General features: G+C 38.3%; 1 protein-coding gene across 3 annotated transcripts in view; it reads left to right on the plus strand.

Annotated features, from left to right (window-relative positions):
• LOC122729523 (syndecan binding protein) overlaps positions 1 to 19,520 on the plus strand; it is a 32,539-nt gene extending 13,019 nt beyond the window's left edge. For 2 of the 3 annotated variants that reach the window (XM_043968458.1, XM_043968464.1), the window contains exons 3-9: positions 3,253 to 3,331; positions 4,313 to 4,422; positions 6,653 to 6,817; positions 10,614 to 10,789; positions 16,857 to 17,028; positions 17,307 to 17,398; positions 18,827 to 19,520. In XM_043968458.1, coding sequence (XP_043824393.1) covers positions 3,253 to 3,331; positions 4,313 to 4,422; positions 6,653 to 6,817; positions 10,614 to 10,789; positions 16,857 to 17,028; positions 17,307 to 17,398; positions 18,827 to 18,881 — 849 coding nt within the window. In that variant the 3' untranslated portion in view covers positions 18,882 to 19,520. The remainder of the gene's footprint in view (positions 1 to 3,252; positions 3,332 to 4,312; positions 4,423 to 6,652; positions 6,818 to 10,613; positions 10,790 to 16,856; positions 17,029 to 17,306; positions 17,399 to 18,826) is intronic. The other variant, XM_043968471.1, reaches the window with a different exon arrangement.
• The last annotated feature ends 4,832 nt before the right edge of the window (positions 19,521 to 24,352 follow it).

Raw genomic sequence — 24,352 nt, forward strand, 5'->3', positions numbered from 1 at the left:
TATTAACAAGCATGAGCTGGGTGAAGATTCAGCACAGGAAATTGAGAAGGAACAGATAGATATTCAGATTGTACTGTGTCCTGGCCATGTAAAATACTGTGATAGACTTTGAGAGATCTACAAAAACACCAGGTTCCTGTCTTCAGAAAGCTTACAATCTACTAAGAGAGGTAAGACAGAGATACAGATGATTGTAATACAGAATATAATGTAACGGAACAAAAGTATTAGAATGCTCTAGCCATTGTCAAAAAGGTTCGCTAAGGCATGCCCAGCGTTGAGGAGAATCTTATTACCTTTCATTTTTTGATTACAGTTAAGTTATAGCAATTTTCAGATTTTCTATTCTTCATTGTAGTTTATAGTAAGACCACTAATGAAAAAGTACAGTGAAAGTATAGTAGCTGAGTTTGATTTACTTCTTTGATGTAAAAGGAGGTCATTTCACTTACCTTTTTAGCTGACAGATTCCTAGTCCCATTGCTGTAGGAAGCCAGGGTAGACCATTCAAAATAAGGAACTTGTGTAAAATTTGGTGTCTTATTGACAAATATATGAGTTTAAGATACTCTGTATTTTAGGATTGGATCTTATAGCAAAAGGATATCCCTGTTTATATATAACTTTATAACCTCATCATGAGTTACTTATTCTGGGTTCTTTTTAGATATTAAAATTATTCTTTATATGACCTAATGAAATACTTTTAAAAATCTCTTTTAACAACCATATTCATCTATTGTGCTATTAAGTTAGTGGTGAACATGATGTATCTGTTGTTTCTTCAGTGTTTAACCTAAAGGTCATATTTACAGAGACATTAGCTTCACTTTATTGTAAAATGAGCTTTAGGATTCAGCAAGTGATTCAGGAGGCACAAAATACCATAGTCTAACTTAGACAAAAATCTCAAAACTATCATTTTGCCCATAGGCACCTGTAATCTATCCTTCTTTTAGTGACATCAGTGAGGAGAACAGGAGGGCTGACACTTCTTTATCCTTTGTAGTAGGACAGTGCACATATAGAAAGGGAGATAAATATTTTCCCCATGGATGTAGGCTCCCTGTCATAGGACTAATACTAGTTATTAGATCTCAGGCCTGGTGTGGTCTCTGAAATCTACTTTGTTGCTCTATGGACTCTAAACTGTAATTTAAGGATCATTTCATTAAGTGATGAATTTATGGTGAAATAAATGGATAAGAAAATATAGTGTATAATGTACTTAATCTTGTTTACATTACACCAGTATCTTAATTTTTTTTTTTGTCGAGGATGCCAAAATTTGTTTTAGCTTCATTTAAAGTTATGACTAGGGGCAGCTAGGTGGCCCAGTGGATAAAGCACCGGCCTTGAATTCAGAAGGACCTGGGTTCAAATCTGGCCTCAGACGCTTGACACTTACTAGCTGTGTGACCCTGGGAAAGTCACTTAACCCTCATTGCCCTGCAAAAAACCCCAAAAAACCAAAAAGACTCATCAGCAGAGAGATGACAGGAATCCACAGGCAGAGGTGAAATCCTACATGAAAAAAACAGGAAAAGGCTTATGGAGTGGGGGAAGAGATGGGAGAGGAGCAGGGCAGTAAATGAATTTTACACTCATCAGAAAAGACTCAAAGACCTTAAACTCATCAGAGCTGCCTCTAGGAGGGACTAACAGATACACTCAACTGGGTGGAGTAATCTGTTTAATTTGGGCAGTAAATGAGCCAAATACTCTTCAGAATTGGCTCAAAGACCTAATCTCATTAGCATTGGCTCCAGGGGGGAATAATGTACACACTCAATTGGGTGGAGTAATCTCTCTAACCCTGCAGGAAAATAGATGGGCAAGGGGATAAAGAAAGAGGGGCAAAAGAAGGAAAGGCAGAGTCGGGGAGGGGACAGACCGAAGCAAATCCCTTTCAAAGAGTGATAGGATGAAAGAAGATGGAGAATAGAATAAATATCATGGGGAAGGGAATAGGATGGAAGGGAAACAGTTAACAGTGGTAATCATGAAAAAGAGAAAAGGGGGAAAAATTGTACAAAAAATATTTATAGTGTTAACCTGGAAATTAAGAAACAATCAATATAGGAGAAATAAGGTCTTTCATCGGGGCAGAGGAACTATAGCTCGTGGTATCGCAAAGCTTGGAAGCTAGGAATACCCAAAGATGGGAACAGAGGACAGGGTTTTAATGGGGTAACAGAACAAAAAGATTGCTCCAGAGTGACATATAGCTAATTAATGTAAATGAACCTTTGACAAAAGAAATAATAGAACAGCTCCTAATTTAAGTATTGGCGTTATTGACTGAATAGAAACTACTTAATGCTGGTGGACCCTTTTTACATAATAACATAAAGTCCGGGGAGTAAGGTGGGGAACATTGGGAGGGGATAAGTTGCTTGGGGGAAGGTCCATAAGTCCAGCCAGAGTCTGGAAATGACAAAGACAGTCAGCCCCAGGCAATTCACCTGCCTGGGAAAGAGGGGACTGGATGGGGAATCAGTTTTCAGTAAATTTTGTAGTTCTCAATAGCAACTCTTGGTGGAGGCTAAGAATTGAGAATCAAGGGAATGTCCATCAATTGAGGAATGATGGAAAAAGCTGTGCTATATAATTGTAGTGGAATGGTCATGTGCTACAGGACATGACAAACAGGATGATCCCCAAAAAACCTGGAAAGACTAATGAACATCGATGTATAGTGAAGTGAGCAGAGCTGAGAGGACATTGTGCGTAGTGACAGCAGTATTGTTCAGTGAGCAATTGTGAATGACTTAAATACTCTCAGCAGTGCAATGATCCAAGACAATCCCAAGGAACTAATGAGGAAGGTTACTATGCACCCCTATAGAAAGAACTGATAAAAAGAACACTTGTGGATTGTACATATATAACCTGGTTGCAATCTTGTGGAGGGGGGAGGAAAGGGAGGGAGGAAGGGAGAAAAATTTGGAACTCTAAATCTCATGAAAATGAATGTTGAAAACTACCCTTACATGTAACTGGAAAATAAAATAAATGTTTGTTGCTAAAAAAAAAAAAGTTATGACTAATTATACTATTTTCATGAACTTAGGCTGAAGGAGATTTTTTTGAAAGATATGTGATATTACTACTTATGTGTTTGAAAGGATGCTTTTCTGAAGTAATTGTAAGGCTTTCAGTTCACTTTGAAATAATTACCATGTAATAATAACTGCTATTCTTAATATACAACAATTTATAATGTATATTTCTATTTTTTCCTTCATTCAGGCTCAGGCAGCCTTTTCCGCAAACCCTGCCAGTACAGCAATTTTGTCAGATGCCTCTGCTCCCATTTCTCAAGATGGAAGTAAGAAGCTATTTTTAAAAGTTTTTCTAGAAGTCATGGTAGAAGTAAAAATTCATGTTGGAATTTGAAAACGGGGGTTCAGATCTCTGCCCTGAGATTTACTAGCTCTGTGATCACAGGAAAATCACTTATCAATTTCCTCATCTGTAAAAGGGTGATAATATTACTTGAACTTTATACTTTGCAGGGATGTTGTATGGAAAGTGCTTTGCCTGTGTTCTTTAGTTTACAGAACTATTGAAATATAGAAACATGAGAATCTTTCAGGTTTTTAATGTATTAATTTTTAGGAAGTAAATTTATTGGAAATAAAATGTTAGCCCATGAAATATTAGTGATATTAAGAAAAAAATGTTGACATTTTAAAGGGCAACGAAGTACTTCTATCTCATTTAATAATAGTGGTGTTTTTTTGAATCATGAATATCAATTATAAGAATAAAAACTGGATCATAGCATATCATGGTGGCATCCCAGCCCAAAAGTTGCTGGTCCACTGAACATGGCATTGCAGATCTGCATTGGTGGAGGAAGTTTTCAGTACCAGGGAGTTCCTCATAAGAATGGAAGTGACAAATCTCGACCAGTAGATTGATTGATTTAAAGTAACTGCAAAGGCTGTTAATCATAAGAAGTAAGATTATGAGATAGACTTTGGTAAAATAGCAGGGGAAAACCCTTTCTGCTCTTAAATCTGGAGCAGTAGAGCTATTTCTTTCATTTCCTATAGCACTCATCTCATCCTCTTGTTTTACTTTTTTTTTTTCTCCAAATATAAGTTACTCCTTTTAAAAATCTCCTGACTATAGGTAGGAAGCAGAGAGAAGCTGCTTTGACAAATGACTGCTTTGTTTGTTCTGTTTAAATCTGAACATTATTGAGTAAAGTAGAAGCTAATAATCTTGATTTTATCATAAACTACAAGTTCTGTTTCAATTCCTGTAATTTTCTACTTTTAGTTACTTATTTTTTTTTCCTTAGGTCTCTATCCAAAACTATATCCTGAACTTTCTCAGTACATGGGCCTGAGTTTAAGTGAAGAAGAAATACGTACCAATATGGTCATGGTTCCTGGAGCAACAGCTCAGGGGGTATGTAAAGTGGAAGTAATCTAGAATGTCATAAATTGTACTTAGCATATAGTTAATATGTACCTCTATGCAATTATTATCTCTTTGATAGCTTTAGAATCTATGATATTATTAGAGCTAGATTTGGACCTGAGGTCCAAAGGAAGTGATTTGTCCTTTTATTCACAATCTAGCCAGTGCACTAATATCCTTATTACATTTTAATTCTAATTTATTACAGTTTAGTATTTGCATATAACCACTTAAAACTTCGCTTTTTTGTTGTATTTGGAGGAAGAGTCCATTTGAACTATTTCAGGAAATTAATTTTATTTCTATAAAATACTGTATATTAAACTCATATATAGGATTCTTTCTATATTTTCCCCTAAAACCATCTCCAGATATTTCATGTTTAGGAGACTAATGACCATGTGATCTTGCCTGAGTTGAATTTACAATTTCCTCCTAGTTAATTAGGCTGTCTGACAAAACAGTAACTAACAGAAGAGCCCTGCCTAATCAAAATGTCAGCGAAAATATATAACATTTAAATAGACTAGAGAGGCAGCTAGGTGGCACAGTGGATAAAGCCCTGGCCCTGGATTCAGTGGGACCTGAGTTCAAATGTGGCCTCAGACACTTGACACTTACTAGCTGTATGACCCTGGGCAAGTCACTTAACCCTCATTACCTTGCAAAAATACAAAACAAAACAAAAAAAAAGACTAGAAATTATTCATTTAACTCATGGGTCAGGTGTTTGAGATATTTAATCTTCTAATATATAGTGCAGATTTCTAAGAGCTAAGAAAAATTCAAGTTCCTTCTAGCAAGCAGGCAACAAACTTGCCTTCATCTTAAATCTTTTACTCTTGATGTTGCCATCACTGACAAATGTATCACCTTCCTGTTCGAGAACTCTGAAATTCCCTTGTCTAACCATATTCTATTGGCTTTCCACTTCTCCCCTTTCTCATCCCATACCAAACCCTACTCTTTATCCACACTGTGACCTCCATTTTCTTTGGGACTATAACTTAAATTGTACTTCCTGCATGAAGCATCAGTATGACCCGATCTTTTCCTTCTTCTCACTTCAAGTAGCATTTTTCATCGTAATTATTTCATCATAAGTATTTTGTATTTATTAAGTATCACAAACTTATAGTATTACCTATTTATGTTTTACATATTTCTCCAATAGAATGTAAGTTCCATTAGGGTGGAGGTTATGTCTTGTTTAAATTTTGTGTAACTCTTAATATCCACCTTAGTGTTCTGCTCAGAGGTGCTTAATAAATGTTTGTTGAATTGAAGATAAGTAGTTGAGCTTCTGCTTTGATTATAGAATCAATCATTTTTCTAATCAATTTTTTACACAGAGTGATTTTATTATTCTTCTGTGACAAAACTAGCAAGGAGCAAGGTCTGCTGTAGGTAACCAGTTATTCTAGGGTAGGCAAAGAGTCCACTTTCTTTTCTTTTACATATAATTATGGGCCATTAGAGTCTAATAATAGGTAGAAATATGCAAAGAGGATATTGAAGAAATTGAAGCTTCAGCAGTTTTTCTTATGTATAAGCCTTTATTTTTTTCAACCTGTACATATGGTTTACATAGCCCATCAGTCCTATTAAAATTTATTGGATGGCAGCTAGGTGGCGCAGTGGATAGAGCAATGGCCCTGGATTCAGGAGGGCCCGAGTTCAAATCCTGCCACAGATACTTGACACTTGCTATCTGTGTGAGCCTGGGCAAGTCACTTAACCCTCATTTGCCCTGCCAAAAAACAAAACAAAAGATATTGGAGATAAATTGGCTACATAGATAAAATACAAAAAGGACAAAGGAAATAACTATGAGAAAGATGGGCATTAAAATGCTATAGATGAGGGGACAGCTACGTGGCACAGTGGATAAAGCATCGGCCTTGGATTCAGGAAGACCTGAGTTTAAATGGCCTCAGACACTTGACACTTACTAGCTGTGTGACCCTGGGCAAGTCACTTAACCCTCATTGCCCCACCAAAAAAAAATAAATGTTATAGATGGAGGGAATAATTATGGGAACAAGGTCCCACTTAAGAAAGAAGATATATTTAGTCTCATTAAGAGACAAGATATTTTAGCAGAAAAACCTTTCTAAAAATGCAATTTTTAAGAGTGTATGCAAATGACTATAAATTTTAGTTTTAAATATGTATAAAAAAGCTTTTCTAAATATGATAATGTTATCTATGCTTTTAGCAGCAATTGGTGGCCAGGCCTTCTGCTGTGAATTATATGGTGGCTCCTATAACTGGTAATGATGTTGGAATTAGAAGAGCAGAAATTAAACAAGGAATCCGGGAAGTCATTTTGTGTAAGGATCAACATGGAAAAATTGGCCTTCGACTTAAGTCAATTGACAATGTGAGTATTTGCTTTTTTTTTTCCTGCTTTAGAGGTATAAATTCTCAAAAATTTACTCTTCTGCCTCATGATGACATTGAGGTTACCAGTGCCTCTCTTGAAGATTTGGTTTAGTGAACATGGACTTTGACTATAATCCTAGTGACATAGTATATAATTTCTGAGGACCTGCCTAGGTAAGAAACAACCAATAGGCTGGTCACTAGGGAATGGGTTCTTTGACCATAGTAACTTATTAACTTTGGACTGGCCATGTTCTTTGAATGTCAAATGTATGCTTGCCTAAAAAACTATTTTACAGAGAATAAGGGGTATTCACATAGAAGTCAGAAGAAGTGATACAAGGACAGGCTCAAGGTCTCTCTGAAGAACTTTGGAATTGCTTGTGAGACATGGCAAACACTGGCACAGCATTCTGTGCCCTCATCAAAGAAGGCGCATGAGCAAAGCAGAATTGCAGTAGCTCAAAAGAAATGATGAACAAATTTAGAGACATCTCCACTTCAAATGTTCATATGGATTATTTGTGTTCAACCTGTGATAGAGCCTTCTGAGCCCATATTAGTCTGATCAGCTGTAGTCGGACACATTGTAGCCTAACCCCAACATAGTGATGTCATTTTGGTTCTCTTCCAGAATGAAGGACAACAACCAACCAAGCATTTATTGCTTAAATTTGTTTGTTTAGCTGTTTTCAGTTATGTCTGACTTTGGGGGGGGGGGGCAGGCAATGAGGGTTAAGTGACTTGTCCAGGGTCACACAGCTAGTAGTATCAAGTGTCTGGGGCCGAATTTGAACTCAGGTCCTCCTGAATCCAGGGCCAGTGCTTTATCCACTGTGCCACCTAGCTGCCCCCTATGTCTGACTCTTAATGATCTCTTGGGATTTTCTTGGCAAGGTAGTAAGAGTGGTTTGCCATTTCCTTCTCCAGTTCATTTTACAGATGAGGCAACTGAGGCAAAAAGGGTTAGGTGACTTGCCCAGAGTCATACAGCTAGTAAGTGTCTGAGGTTGGAGTTGACCTCAGATCTTCCTGATTCCAGGCCTGGCGCTGTATCCACTGTACTACCTAGCTACCCAAGTATTTATTAAACACTTTTTATTGGGCATTGTGCTGGATGCTAGGGTTACAAAGCCAGAAATCAAAAACTTTCAAAATCCCCAAAGAGGAATTATGTGTCAGAGCTACAGTATTTATAGCTGTTTTCCACAAGATGATAAAGCAAGGAGCCCAGCAAAGTAATATCAAGGATAACACTCAGGTTGTAAGCATGGGGGACTAGGAGGATGGTGGTCCTCTTGACAGTAATAGGGAAGTTTGGAAGGGGGGAGGTTTTGGGGAAAATATAATAGGCTCAATTTTCGACATGTTGAGTTTAAGATGTCTATGGGAATTCTAGTTTGAGATAACTAATAGCCAGTTGGAGATATAAGAATAGAGGGTCAGCAGAGAAGTTAGAGTTGGATAACTAGATTTGAGAATAATTGGCATAGAGATAATTGAATCCATCAGAGCTAATGAGCTCATGAAGTGAAATCATATAAAGGGAGAAGAGAGCCCAGTATAGAGCCCTGTTGGGACACCCATGGTTAGGGGACATGACTTGGATGAAGATCTAGCAAAGGATATGAAGAGAAGCAGTCATATGGGGGGAGGAGGAGGAGGAGTAAGTATTGTTCTGAAAACCTAAAGAGAGAGTATCAAGGAAAATGTGAGATTGACAGTGTCAAAGGCTGCAGAGATAATTTTGGAGAGACATCTTTTGGTTAAATGATAAGGACAGAAGCCAGACAAAAGTTAAGAAGAGTATGAGAAAAGGAAGTATAGCTGTCTGTTGTAGCTGGTCTTTTTTAACAAGAAAAGACAGGAGGGATATAAGATAATAGTTATTTGAGATGGAAGGATCAAGTGAGGGTTTTTTTGAGGATGGAGCACACATGGAAACCTTTGTATTTAGTGGGGAAGCAGTCAATATACATTGAGAGATTGAAGATTAGTGAAAGGGTAGAGATGATAGAGGAGTAAATCTGCTGGAGAAACCGGGATGGAATGAACCACTTATGCATGTAGAAGGGGTTGTCTTTGCAAGAAAAAGGGTGACAAGTGAAGGAGGAGATAGTGCCAGAAGGCATCTGGGTGGTGAGAGATAAGGCAGAAGGGAGAAGAGGGAGCTCTATGCAAATGGATTCAGTTTTGTATAATATTTGAAATAAGGTTCTCAGCTGAGAGGGGGAGCCATGGGAGATTTGACAAGGGATGAAAATGTTTGGGAGATCCATTGTGGTGAGTGGGATAGTTAATTAGGAAGATGTAAAAGGATTGTCTAGCTACAATGGGCCGATTTGAGGTTATATAATATGAATCAGTAGAGGACCCAATCAAAATGGTTGCATGATTTTCTTCACCTTTTTGTTCAGTAGTCTTTATGTAGGAGCAAAAGCAATGGATACTATTGGTGATCCAAGGCTGAGGCTTGGGCAGGACATAGTGATATAGAGAACAAGATAATGTAGTGTTGAATTGGTTCATCAAAGAATCCACCTAGGGAAAGGAGGAAAGTGCACTTAGTTCAGGGGAGAGTATACCTAGTTCAAGGGTAATGGCCTAGAAGAGAAATGAGGGTTTGTCAAGGTATTGACAAACAGGATTTGCTGTCGGAAGGCAGAGGGAGAGGTTGAGTGCTGATAGATTGTGATTAGATGAATTTTAGAGTTCATAAACATGGAAGATCGTTGGTTTGTGGGCTAATGGTACATCCATCTTTATGGCTGAGTGACGTAGGTTATGGAAAACGAGTAAGTTGAGGGACTGTGAGGTTAGTGTTTGAGGGTGCACCTAGTATAAGAGCAAAGAGAAGAGAGAGATCATGAGCCTTATACTGAACTCATTGAAAAAGGAAGCGGAGTGTCTTGGAGGTTCATAGACAACTGCTACCTGAATTTTGATCCAGTGATTTGATCAGGTGAACCTCAAAGTAAGGTAGGGTTACTGAGTGATGGAGAACCTGGAAATGGCAATAAGTGGAAGTTCATTGAACTTAGCTCCATAGCGCCACTGATCCTTGGAGAACAAATATATAGATGTGTACACACACACTTTTTTGTAGGCTTTTATTGTTACTATAGTTAAGGTACTCATACTTATTTGATCTTGGTAAGAAAGAAGTATTTATTATATAATGGCAAGGACTGGGAAAGGGACTTTAGCTCACTTTTGAAAATTCTTTATAACCCTAATCTTAGGTGTATGTGTGTGTGTAATATATATATATATATATATATATAGTTTGTTTTGTGGGTTAAGTGACTTGCCCAGGGTCACACAGCTAGTTAAGTGTCAAGTGGCTGAAGCCGGATTTGAACTCAGGTCCTCTTGATTCCAGGGCCGGTGCTTTATCCACTGCTCTACCCAGCTGCCCCCTGATTAGGTATATTTTGAGAGTTGAGATTAATGCATAGCTACATGCCTCAGATTTAGGATTCTAACCCTAAATTTAAAAGGAAATTCCCAAATTTGAATTGAATTTTTTCCCCTTTTCTAATAAAGACAATGAACACACACACACACACACACAGTCACCTGTTTGGTCTATAACCAAGAACTTGAATTTATATTACTTTTCTCCTCTTCCCTCCAGTATTGTCGGGACATATACACATTCAGAGAATGATCAAGTCATACTTAAAGAAGGTTTTTATTACCTAGCTCTCAGGATTCTACTTGCTGGTTTTATATCCTTGAATTACTTTTAAGTTGTTGTTTTTTTTTAATTTGTTTCTTTTTCATGCCTTTAGGGTGTGTTTGTTCAGCTAGTCCAGGCCAATTCTCCAGCATCTTTGGTTGGTCTGAGATTTGGGGACCAAGTTCTGCAAATTAATGGTGAAAATTGTGCAGGGTGGAGCTCTGATAAAGCTCATAAAGTTCTCAAACAGGCTTTTGGAGAGAAGATTACAATGACTATTCGGGACAGGTAAGACATTAGAAATCAGTAAGCTAGAAATACACATTTAAAATGCTAAATAGGTTTCACATTCTTCCCTTCCATATCCCCTCAGGATTTTGTGAGCATAATTTCCTTTCAATTGTTTGGTTCTAAATAGTTAGTGAATTTCTTTTGAAGATTTCCTACAGGTTTTCCATTTCATTTCACTTTTTCTCTTAATGGTACTTTCCTGCAAAATCTGTGCTGCTACTAAATTTTAAAAAGTTCTGGGTAAAACAAAACCCATTTTGAATTTGTGGCATATAGCAATTTTGTATAATGTGATAATGGGAGGAAGGGGGGAGGAGGATAAGGAAGAAGTATATAAACATTTATTAAGTGCCTACTGTGTTCCAGGCACTGTGCTAAGTGCTTTACATTAATTATCACATTTGATTCTCACTACAACCCTTTGAAGTAGGTGTTGTTATTATTCCCATTAGAGGAATTAACGTTTTGTTACTTTGAGATAGCTATAACTCAAAACTGGTTAACTTTTGCTTGCAGGGGTCATTATATGATCTGTTTTCAGTCAGTTAGTTGATTAAGCATGTGCTAGGTGCCAGGCACTATGCTAAGCACTAGGGATAATTATAGTAGAGGGAAGGCACTGGAATTGGGAGGAATTGAGGAAGGCATCCTGTAGATGGTGGAATTTTAACTGGGAATTGAAGGGAGCAGTGTCCCAAAAACCTAAAGAGAAGATAGTATTAACAAGAAGAAAGTGATCAGTAGAGTCAAAGGCTACAGAAGTCAAGGAGAAAGAGGCCTGAGAAGAAGTTATTGGATTTGGCAACTAACAGAGAGAGTGCACTTCTGGTGGAATGATAAGGTCAGAAGCCAGATTGTAAGAGGAGAAAAAGTGGAGGCATCTATTGTAGATGACCTTTTTTTTTTTTTTTGGTGAGGCAATTGGGGTTAAGTGACTTGCCCAGGGTCACACAGCCAGTAAGTGTTAAGTGTCTGAGGCTGGATTTGAACTCGGGTCCTCCTGACCCCAGGGCCAATGCTCTATCCAGTGTGCCATCTAGCTGCTCCAAAAACAGGAGGATAATTAACAGGAGTGGAAGGATCAAGTGATGGGGTTTTTTTTAGGGTGGGAGAGACATGGGCATGTTTGTAGTCAGTAGGAATTAAGCCAGTAGAGAGGGAGAGATTGAAAATGACAGAGGAGGCAGTCTGTTGGAGGAGACAGGATGGAATGGTCCCTTAAGACCATTTTTTCATGTGAAATAGGTGAAGGAGGAGAGAGTAGCACAAGGAACCTGAGTGATAGGAGATAAGGAAGAGAGGAGAAGAGGGAATTCTATAAAATATGAGGCAAAGTTCTCTGCCAAGAACGGGATGGGGAGCCATGGGAGGGATAAAAATATTTGGAAAGAGCCTCTGGAGAGTGGGATAATGAGTTGATGAGGGAGGCATAGTAAGATTTCTAAGCAGCAGTGAGGTTGTGTGACATGAATTTGTAGTGGATCCAGTCAGAATGGGCGTGTGATTTTTCTCTACTTTTGTTCAGCAGCACATGAAGGCAGTGAATGGTGGGTATATTCAGTAATATGTTAAGGGGGCAAGGAATTCAAGAGAGGAGGGAATTGAATTGGTTCATCAAGGAGTCATGATATGGGGAGAAGAGAAGAGAGTGGCTAGTGTAGGATGGAGAACTGAGGAGTTAAGGTAATTAATTAGAGGTAATGGTGTGGATGAAGAGTAGGGTGTGGGAGAAGTGAAATTTAGACTAATCTTGATTGTTTATATGTGCTTTGACTCTTCAATTCAAACTGATTATCTTTGGAACTTTAACAGTAATCCTTTTTTCTAATCATAAGTATTTTATTATTTTCTAGTTACATGTAGAGATAGTGTTTTCAACAATTGTTTTTATAAGATTTCTAGTTTAAAGTTTTTCTCCCTCCCTTCCCCCTCCCCAAGACAGCAAGCAATCTGATATAGGTTATCTATATATCTGATATAGGTTATATAGGTACAAACACATTAAACATTTCTGTATTAGTCATTAGTCATTAGTCATAAATCTTCAAAAAAAGAAACACAAAAAAGTAGAAATAGTACAGTTCAATCTGCATCTAGATTCCACAGTTCTTTTTTTCTGGATTTGGAGAGCATTTTCCATCATGAGTCCTTTGGAACTATCTTGGACCATTGTACTGCTGAGAAGAGTCAAGTCTATCACAGTTGATCAACACACAATGTTGTTGATACTGTGTACAGTGTTCTCCTGGTTTTGCTCATCTCACTCAGCATCAGGTCATGTAAGTCCTTCCAGGTTTCTCTGAAATCTGCCTGCTCATCGTTTCTTATAGCACAATAGTATTCCATCACATTCATATACCACAACGTTTTCAGTCATTCCCCAATTGATACCCTCAATTTCCAATTCCTTGCCATCACAAAAGAGCAGCTATAAATATTTTTGTACATGTGGGTCCTTTTCCCTTTTTTATGATCTTTTTGGGGAAAAGACCCAAAAGTGGTATTGCTGGGTCAAAGAGTATGCACAGCTTTATAGCCCATTGGGCATAGTTCCAAATTGATCTCCAGAATGGTTGGATCAGTTCACAGCTCCACCAACAATGCATTAGTGTTTCAGTTTTTCCACAGCTTCTCCAACATTCATTATTTTTTTGGTCATATTAGCCAATTATAGTAATTCTTAACTGACATTATATAATGAATTATAATTTGTGAATTGCTTTTATAAACATTCTTTTATTTGAGCCTCACAACAACACTATTAGATAAGGTATAGAAACATTATTGTGCATTGAACAGAGGAACAACCTGAAGCCCAGATGAATGACTTTTCTGGCAGATGCAAATCCCTTTGCCTCCTAACAACTGAAACCCCATGTTTTTACTGGCTGAGAATCATTACTCTCTCTCTGGCACTTTCTACTTCAGAGTTTTTAGTCTTTTTTTTCTGTCTGTGGCCCAACTTAGTTCCTTAAGTCTCAGACTCCACAGAACCAGAGAATTTAAGAGTTGGGGAAAGGAACCTTAGCAGTCATGTAGCCCAACCCGTATTTTCCAGCTTCTCGGTGTCCTTCTTAAACTGACATTACAAACTGAACATTACATCAGGGTACAGATGGGAATTGAAGGCCAACATGACTCCCTTGTTCCTGGAAGCTATACCTCCCTTATTACAATATGGTTTTAACAGCTTTTTTGGCTACCAACTCATACTATTATTGATCTTGCAGCCCACAAAAAAACCTTAATCGGTAAATGTTAATTAAGGATCTGTGTGCTGGCAGGTGCTGGGGATACAGTATATACAATGAATAAAACAATATCTACATCAGGGACAAAATGAATATAAAAAGGATAAATGCCAACCAGTTTGAGGAGGGAATTCACTAGCATTTGAGATCAGTAAAGCCTTCATGGAGAAGATGGTGCTTGAGCATCATCTTGAAGGAAGAGAGGAATTATTTGAGCCAGAGGTGAAGAGGGAGTGTATTCCAGGCATGAGATTCATCTAGTGCAAAAAGACCAGATGTAAGGAAGAGGCCAGTTTGGCTGGATTGCAGAATGTAGGACAGGAAATAATATATGATGAGGCTGGAAAGCTAGCTTGAGGCAAGGTTGTGAAGGGCTTTACATTGCATTTTAGAGGCATTAAGAAGCCATTGGAGTTTACCGAGTAGGAGAGTGATGTGATCAAATATGCACTTGAGTAAAATCAGAGGCAGCAAGTGTGTAGGATAGATTAAGTGGAGAAAGAATTTGGAGGCAGGAAGACCAATTGGAACATCTATGCAGTCTGAACTAAGATAGTGGCTGTGATTAGAGGGAAGGATTAGATGAGAGAGGCATATGAAAGTAGAAATGGCAAGTTTTGTGAGCTAATTGGAAACATGGGATGAAGGAGTGAGGAGTTAAGGATAGTGCCGTGGTTACACCTGGGAGTCTGGGAAATGGTTGTGACTTTGACATAAAGAAGTTTAGAAGTGGAATGGGTTCAGTTTGGGTATCTGTACTGAGTAGTAGTTTAACCTTTCTGAACTTTAATTTTCTAGTCTGCCTGAATATAAAGTTTATCCTTGAGAGGATATTTTACTGTATTTTGCTATCATATTTCAAAGTGTATGGAATATAATGTTTCATGGCCTGGATCACCACCAGTCAGTATGTATTTTTTGCTTAAATCTAAGTATATGACATGATAAAATTATGTCATTTGTGTAAAGAAAACTTTATATGCATTTTGCTTTTGGAATTAGGAAATTTGCTTGTTGATGCAATTTTTAATTTTTAAAACAGAATTTTCTACTTTAGAAGAAGTTATGGTCAGGTTACTAGATCCATTTAGTTAGACTCAACATTAGAATGCAGAATATCAAAGCTGGCAGGGACCTTAGGTCTAGCTCCTCATTTATAGATGAAGAATTGTCTCAGAGAGGTGATTTGACTTTACCCAGTGTCAGAGACATAGGGCAACTTGTAAAAGATGCTTTGGGAGTTGTTTCTTATAACATACTTTTTTGGGGGCGGGGCGATGAAGGTTAAGTGACTTGCCCAGGGTCACACAGCTAGTAAGTGTCAAGTGTCTGAGGCCATACTTGAACTCAGGTCCTCCTGAACCCTGGGCCAGTATTTTATCCACTGCTCCCCACCTAGCTGCCCCCAAGTTGTTGTTTCTTAGAAGTTAGTTACATCAACATTTTAAACAACTATTGCCTTTAGTTGCAGACTATGTATCACAAGATGTCTTTTCTGAGCAGAGTAACAATTTGTTTACCCTTTAGCTGTAGTAGTTGGCAGCTGCGATCTTTTTAAAGGAGCTTCAAAAAGAGGCTCCCCTTATTGCCATCATTACAGGTTTATGCCTTATTTTATTGGGGGGGGGGCTGGGCAGTGAGGGTTAAGTGACTTGCCCAGGGTCACACAGCTAGTAAGTGTTAAGTATCTGAGGCCGGATTTGAACTCAGGTCCTCCTGAATCCAGGGCCAGTGCTTTATCTACTGCGCCACCTAGCTGCCCCATGCCTTATTTTTAAAAGGCTGGTTTGCTTGTGTTTTGAAGTGCTAAGAGACTTTGTTGCTACAAAGACTTTCCTGAGGAGATGGGAAGAAATGGGCCAGAGCATTAAAGTAACACTACTTTAAAACATGTGAGGAATATTCTCATCTCTGCTTAATAATTGGTTAGAAAGAATAAAGTTAGGGGGGGCGGCTAGGTGGCGCAGTGGATAAAGCACCGGCCCTGGATTCAGGAGTACCTGAGTTCAAATCTGCCTCAGACACTTACTAGCTGTGTGACCCTGGGCAAGTCACTTAACCCCCATTGCCCTGCGCAAAAAAAAAAAAAAGAAAGAAAGAAAGAATAAAGTTAGCTACCGGGAGGCAGCTAGCTTATAATAGTAGATGCTGGGCTTGGAGTTGGGAATACCTAAATTAAAATCCAGTTTCAGACTTAGTGACCTTGGCCAAGTCATTTGATTGCTGTCTGCCTGAGTTTCCTCAACTGTAAAATAGGAATAAAAGCATCTGCCTCCCAGGGTTGTTGTGAGGATCAAATGAGATCATATTTTGTTTAGCACAGTGCCTGGCACATGGTAGGAACCTAGTGTGTCCTTTTTTAAGTAGTAGATGACTTTATTAAAAGGGTCAACACTTGTTCAGGACACATAGTTCCTGGATTATGAGGGAGAAAAGCATATTGACAAAGTTACATGCTTCTTTAATATTCTTGCCTTTAGTTTCAGAAAGCAGCTGTTAAGTTGAACACGTTTAAAATATTAAAAGTTGATGGTAGTTTTCTTGTACAAAATGGCTAATATGTTCATGTTTTTCATAACTGCACATGTATAACCCATATCTGATTGCTTACTGCCTTGGGAAGGGAGGGCAGGAGGGACAAAATTTGGAACTCAAAACTATAAATAAAAATGTTTATTATTCCAAAAAAGTTGATGGTTCATTTTAGTATCGTATTTTTAGATGATAATTATTAGGCAATGCTATAGCCCAAAATTTGTCTCAAGATTAAATATATACGAGTAACACTTTTCCCCCTGAAAATGTTTTCACAGACCATTTGAACGAACTATTACCATGCATAAGGATAGTACAGGACATGTTGGATTCATCTTTAAAAATGGAAAGATAACCTCTATAGTGAAAGACAGTTCTGCAGCAAGAAATGGTCTTCTCACTGAGCACAACATTTGTGAAATCAATGGTCAGAATGTAATTGGCCTGAAGGTAATGCCCTTTCTTTACTAGTTTTTATTTTACAGATTTCCAAGTTTTTATGTACTTCTGAATGAGAACGGGCCAGTGTTGGTAAAATTTTGTAGTTAAGATTTTGGTTTTATTTGGTCTCAAGCCCTGTATCAGGCAGTTGGTTTTATAATTTTTACTCTTCGTGTTATGAAAATTGACATTAGAGTCATTTCCATGAAGAGAACTTTGTAGCCAATTGTGATTTTCAAATGAGCATCAATTTATTCCCTTTTTAAAATATTTCCTTATTTTAATAGGACTCTCAAGTTGCAGACATACTTGCAACATCCGGGACTGTAGTTACCATTACAATCATGCCTGCTTTCATCTTTGAACACATAATCAAAAGGCAAGTAGAACATTCTTCAACTGAAAATTCTTTTTATGGTTCTTATAAATTAACTCAAGCAATACATTATAATTTCATGCATTTTAAGAGTCAATCATAGCTTTGGTAGCTGTTAATCATACCTCCCATTATTCTCTTTAAGAAATCACTTAGGATGAGGTTTACCTGTGTAAGAATTCTTGTTGCCTCCTTTTCCCTCTTATTTGATCCTTCTCTTCACCTCAGTCCCCCATTAGGATAAAGATAGTCTGTGGCCATATTATACATGCTGCTGAAAAGCTAGATTAGTTTGGGGTTTGGCTTTGAGAGAATGGAAATGAAAGGGCTGCCCTTGTGGACAACCACAAAAAGAGGGGGGCAAAGGATGGTGTTAAAGGGAAGCTTCTTTTCTCTTGCTCCTGGGAAATGTGAAGTTAGTGATAAGGACCATTGGCTGTAAGGTATAGACCCTTAACTTTCTTGTATCTTAGAGGATAAGTAGAGCTGAACTAACTCTCCTCAGGAAATTGGGTATAGGGCCTTGGGAAGGGAGATGGTCAGTAGTGGGGAGATTATATGGGATCAGAGCCCGTTCAGCATCTCAAAGAATAGCTTTAAAGCATTGGTTGCCCTGTTTTTCTCCTGACAGTTCTGTCTTTGTAACTTATAACTCTTAATTTTGGGATCACTTTTATTTTTTTAAATGATATTAAGAATATGAAAAAGTACTTTTGAAAATTAAGTTATATGAAAAAAGTACATTACAAAGTTTTTACTGTACTGGCAGCAATTTTACCAAGATTGTGGAAGGAAAAAACCTTATAGGGTCACATTGTTATTATATTTCTTGAAATTGCAAAGAAAAGTACTCAGTAGCAGATATGATTAATAATAGTAATCCAGATGGCTCAGTGGATCCAGTGCTGGACCTGGAGTTTGGAAAACCTGGGTTCAAATTCATCCACAGACACTTACTAGCTGTGTGACCCCGGGTAAGTCTTTAACATCTGGTTACCTTAATCCACTGGAGAAGGAAATGAAAGCCAATCACTCCAATATCTTTGCCAAGAAAACTCCATGGACAGCATTGGTATGCTTTGGTCCGGAGGATCATGAAGAGTCGAACATGACTGAATAACAACAAAAGAATAACTCAGGCAGGCAGTTAGTTCTGTGTGTGTGTCAAAAGTTACAATTAAGATACACAAGTAAGCTAATATCCATGACTCTTCAACCATTAACCATACAGGTTTTAACATGTAATCAATTTCTCAACAAATAGTAATATTGCCAATTCTTTTCCACCATAGGGAAGGTGTGCAGTGGAGCTTAGCTTCTATCGTAGGATGTTAATTCCTACCTTATGATCCAGTAGGTGTTAGGCATTAAATTGGAGGTCTTTTGGTACTCTGAAATGTATAATATATAATATAAATGTCACTCTTACAGGATGGCCTCAAGTGTTATGAAAAATCTAATGGATCACGCTATCCCAGAAGTTTAACATGCAAGCAATTTTATCTTTCACTTAATGGAAACACTCAGCTGAACTTGGGCAGTTTACTCAGCATCTTCTGTATTAGACACATAAACCTTCCTGGGAGCCAAGAAACATATGCTGCATGAGAGCCTTTGTATTGTATTATGGCTGGGAACATTACTGTTTGACAGTTTTGTGTTCAAGCTGTCAATTGTATTTGTAGCCTTATACTGGTCTTACAGATGTGAACCTTTCAAGAGTTTTGACTTTTCATGGCATCAAGTTTCCAGTAGTTAAACTACTCTTTCTATAAGCCATTATGGTTAAGATAACTAATACAGATTTTTAAAAATGTTATAATCAGGTACCTGTATTCTAGATATTCTAGACAGTAATATTGTTCTTCTGGTGTAGTGTTTTTAATGCTTTGCTATCGTACTTCTAGAATAACTGTTTTCTGCTAGTTCCAGTTTTGTTTACAAAAATGCAATTAAGCAATCTTGGTTTCATTCCACATGAGCATTACAAATGACAAAATGTAGAACTGCACAAAATTGTGATGATCTTATCTTTAATAATGTATGACTAATGCTTTAATTGTCGCCTTAACCATGTTAAAGGAAAGTTCTGAGATAAAAATCAAATAAACTGATTAACTCTTAACATGTCTCATTTACTGTCTTAAAATCCATTATGTATCTGTAATATATAATATATCCTTATATCACATCATTTCAGTTTAATTGTGAAACTACTCTTTAGTCTGTCTTAGGTGAATTAGTTCCTTTGCATTTGATTTGTGTAGTAATTGAGTTAATCCTGGGTGACTAATTTCAGCTATAGATACATTCTAATACAAACATTTCCTTTGTGGCAATGAGTTATTAAAAATCGAGAGAATCAATGCTTTTTTTCCAACAGCTAAGCTTCTGGAAATGGTTAAAGTGAAAATGAACAAAAAATCCATAGTATTTGAGGTTAGGTAAAAGAAACTAACTTTTTTTTTTATTCTTTGATATTATGTCCTCAATTACACACCAAAGCCACTTCTGAATCTTAAGCTCCTTGAGAATTAGTTACCAAGGAAACTTTGCTGGGAAAGTGGAGAGCTATTCTCCCCACCCTTCATAAATGAATACATTTCTCTAAAATTCAATTTAGCTTCTATACTACTCCAGCATTTTCCTGCTCCTCTCATTAAAAAAAAAATACAAGTTGGAATATGTGTATTTTTAACCTTTAAACAGAACATTTTTATGGAATCTAAGACAGCATGATATGATGCCTCATGGTTTTTTATTAGACACTGGACGTAGAACCAGCATTCAAACTCAGGTCTCCCAACTCCTGCTAAAAACCTCTCTGAGCTTATTTCCTCTTCTGCAAGAGACGATATTTGTACTGCCTGCTTTGGAAAGTGATTTGCAAACTTTAAATAAATACTCAATTTATGATGGAAGCTTTCTAATAGAAAAGGCATTCTGACTCACTTTGAATATTGTGTACAAGTAATCAAATAACCATGAGATAGATTGCTGCTTAGTTCTCTAGCAGGGCACCACAATCAATACTAATAATAGCTAATGTTTAACACTTTAAGATTTGCAAAGCACTTTGATCCTGAAAGTGACCCTTTCCTCATTTTACAGAAAAGGAAAATTGAGAAGTTGTATGATTTGCCCAGCACTGTGGCCGCTATAGCACAAAGTTCGAAAGTTAAAAGACCAAATTTCAAAAAGTAGAGATCTCAGAGTTACAAAGCCATGAGCCTTAAGGGCTATTTTCCTTTTGAAGGTCCAAAAAGATTTTGTGGTGACTAAGATTCTCGGAGCTGGAGAGGACCTCTAGGCTAACCCCGTACTTGAGAATCTTTTCCACGACATCCCTGACTTCACCTTGAACAAAACATTCTCAGTTCCTTCAGCCAAGCAAGATACCTTACAAAGATATAAAGGGTCTTAAGTGTCTTGATTGCTGCACCCCAGCTCTTCAGTATCTTTAAGATATGCCCAAGAGTTAACAATACTCCAGATGTGGCCTAAATAGGATAGCAAGTTCAGTCTATTTAAGTTCCCTTATTCAATGAGAGATGTCATTGTGAAGGAGGGAACCTACATTTCCTTTCACCACCTGTGCCACTTGACACCAAGCAAAGGTATGGCTCTGTTCCTACTTCCAGCCAACCCTCACGGCCATCCGTCATCTGGACAAAACTTGTAGCCCAGCCCCCAAAGGCATCACTGAAGGAAGAAATCCTCGTGGAGAGGGGGCTGGGGGCTCACTTTCCTCATTGTCACCAGCAACAACTATGATCAAATGCCACTGACAAATGCCCTGGGTATGGCAATATCTTTCAAACTATAATTCCTGCTTCCATGCCAGCCCTTGGTCATCATTTGGGGAAGCAACTCCTGAGGAGAAGGGACCCGGCATCTCCTCCAACCACCAGATCCAGGGCAAGCAAAGCAGCCCAGCTGAAGCAGTGAGGCACTCTGAGGGAGAGACAGGAGGCAATATGTGCCAGGCAAGTCAAAATACCACCACCGCCCTGAGTACTATCTCCCCTCTGCCCCTAAGGGGAACGCCTCTAAACCCAAGAGTCTCGAGACTAGCATTGCGTCCAGACCAGTGCCCTCAGACATTACCTTGGGAAGCAATCCCTGTGGAAATGTAGCCTGGTAACTTCCTGCAGGTGACACAGCAATAGCTACAAAAAATAAGTTCTTGCCACCAAAGTCCTTGGCACTGCCAAAAGCTCAAAAATCAGAAACAATTTTATCAGTCAAAAGAACATTTCAAAAGAGGCATTCACATTGGCTTTGCTGCTGTACCCTGAGGACCATCAGATTTTTCTGACGACTTGTACTTGGAACTCCCTCTTCCTCATATCCTTTCACTCCGATACCTTCTCCACCAGTCTTACATGATGAAGCAGCTTTACCAAGGTTAATCCCTCTACTTTTTCCAAGGGATACCATCACATCCTTTCTCCTTCAACAGATTATCCCCATTTTCACTTATTTTCAATCTCTCCCTCTCTACTGCCTACAAATATGCCTTGTCTCTATCCTGAAAAAAAAATACTCACTTGATCCATCCATCCCAGCTATCATGCTACATATAGCTCTTCTGCCCTTTACAGCTAAACTCCAAAAGGCCATCTATAATAGGTGCCAACACTTTCTCTTTAGCCCTTTACAATCCAGCTTTCAAACTTATTCGACTGAAATTGGTCTCTCCAAAATAGAAGACTTCTTAATTGCCACATTCAGTGGCCTCTTCTCAGTCTTCATTCTTTTTGACCTCTCTGACATTTCTGATCACTCTCCTTGCTACTTTTCTCCTTGTTCTACTTATCTCATCATTCCTCTGTCTCCTTTGCTGGATTCTCCTGCAGATCACACCCTCTGACCATAGGTCTTCCACAGGGCTCTAACCTGACCCCTCTTCTATATACTACATTTGATCTTAGCTCCCATGGATTTAATTACCATCTTTCTGCTGATGCTTTTTCAGATCTGCCCCAAACTCTCTTCTGACCTCCAATCTCACATCTCTCACTTTCAGATATCTTGAATGTCCAGTAGACATCTTAAACTCAGTATGTTCACCCTCCCTTCTCTTGCTCCTACCTTCCCTTTCACTGTAGAGGGCAACACCAACCTACCAGCCCCCTTGGGCTCTCAATGTAGGGGTTATCCTGGATTCCCATCTTTCACCCCACAAATCCAATCTGTTGCCAAGGCCTATTGAGTCTGCCTTTGCAACATCTCTTGAATATGCTCCCTTCTCTAACACTGCCACTACTCTAGTGTAGGCCCTCATAACTTCATGCAGTAATATGCATTGCTTCAAGTCTCTCCCTACCCCAATCCATCCTCCACTGAGCCACTGAAATGATTTTTATAAAATGAAGGTCTGATCATTTCCCCTCCCCTTTTCTCCCTGCTTCCCCTCCCCCACACACATTATTGATCCCAATACATTGGCCTCTTCACTGTTCAACAAGTCACTCCATTTCAGCTCTAGGCATTTTCTCTGGCAGTCCTTATGCCTGGAACACTCTCCTCTGCTCCAACTTGTGATGTTTAAAATCTAGATTGTGTGATCACCTTAAATTAAAAAGCTTCAGTACTAGTCTTTGGGCATTAAACATTTATTAAAAGCATACAGGTATTCACATGGAGTTCAGAAAGTTAAGAAAAAGAAGGCCTACCTAGCCTAGCGTTCCAGGCTTATCTGGTTCCTCCTCAAGTTCTCCATCACCAGCCTGCTTCAACCAGAACTCCCTAGCAAACTGATTGTGGAAGCTTTTTATAGGTCTGGAACAGAGGCGGTCCTTACACATTGCTTCAAGCTGATTGGTTGACATCCTCCAAATTCATTGGTTCCCTGAACTTGAAGGTGTTCTCAAGTTAAGTTCACAGTCTAGCTTCTGAGAACCATACCTTCTTAGGGGCTAGCCAGGTGTGATTACAATCTAGTCAACTGAAGTAGGCCAATCAGCAGTCAATCACTCTCACTTGATACAATCAGTTTAGATTAATCTCCAGGTGGTTCTTTGAGTATCTGCTAAATACCATTATTTTATCACAAACTACTGACCTCCTTGGCTTGCTTTATGTTCCAACTAAAGTCCTACCTTCAATAGGAAGCCTTCCCCAATCCCTCCTAATTCCAGTACCTTCTTTCTCATATCCTATTTATGGATATAGTTTGCTTTATACATTCACATTATTTCTTGAATAACTTTTTTTTTCCCTCATTGGAATTCTCAATTTATATTTGATGCATTCTAAACCCTCTTGAGATGACCTCCTTTATAGAATTCTAAGGATGTTATCACAAAATAGCTAACATTTATACAGTATTTTTAAGGTTTGCTAAGCATTTCACATTATTTGATTCTTATAACTGAAATAGGTACTATCTCCATTTTATAGGTGAAAAAACTGTGAAAGATTAAGTGACTTAACCAATGTCACACAGCTACTAAGCATCTGAGTGCAGGGTTTGAGCTCAGGTATTCCTGATTCCAAGTCTAACAACTATGTACCTAGCTAGCTTCCTTCTATCACCACAATAAGAGGTCAATTAATCCAATCTTCTCATTTTTAGAGGTGGAGAACTTGCTCAGAAAGGTTTAGGATTTGCCCAAAGTTAGATTATCTACCTTTACTCTGAACCTTTTGGAGTCATGTTTTTCCAAAATCTAAGACACGTGTCAGATGGTATCTCTCTTTACTTCCTTTTTAAATTTCTATGATGAAGCATGATTACTTCTTTCACTCCCAAAGGTTCTCATCATTTGTACTTCCATGACTAACATTTCTTTAACTACAGTATCAGAGCAAACAGGAGCTTAATGGTCTCCATTCCCACCTTCCCCTCCAACTTCATTTTGCTGTTGAGGAAACTGTGTCAATCTGGATATCGGAACACTGCTTACTTAAGTTTACTAGATTGTTTTGCTTTCTCTGCCCTTCAACCAGCAT

Source organism: Dromiciops gliroides, chromosome 1, assembly GCF_019393635.1.
Source record: "Dromiciops gliroides isolate mDroGli1 chromosome 1, mDroGli1.pri, whole genome shotgun sequence".
Lineage (NCBI taxonomy): Eukaryota > Metazoa > Chordata > Mammalia > Microbiotheria > Microbiotheriidae > Dromiciops > Dromiciops gliroides.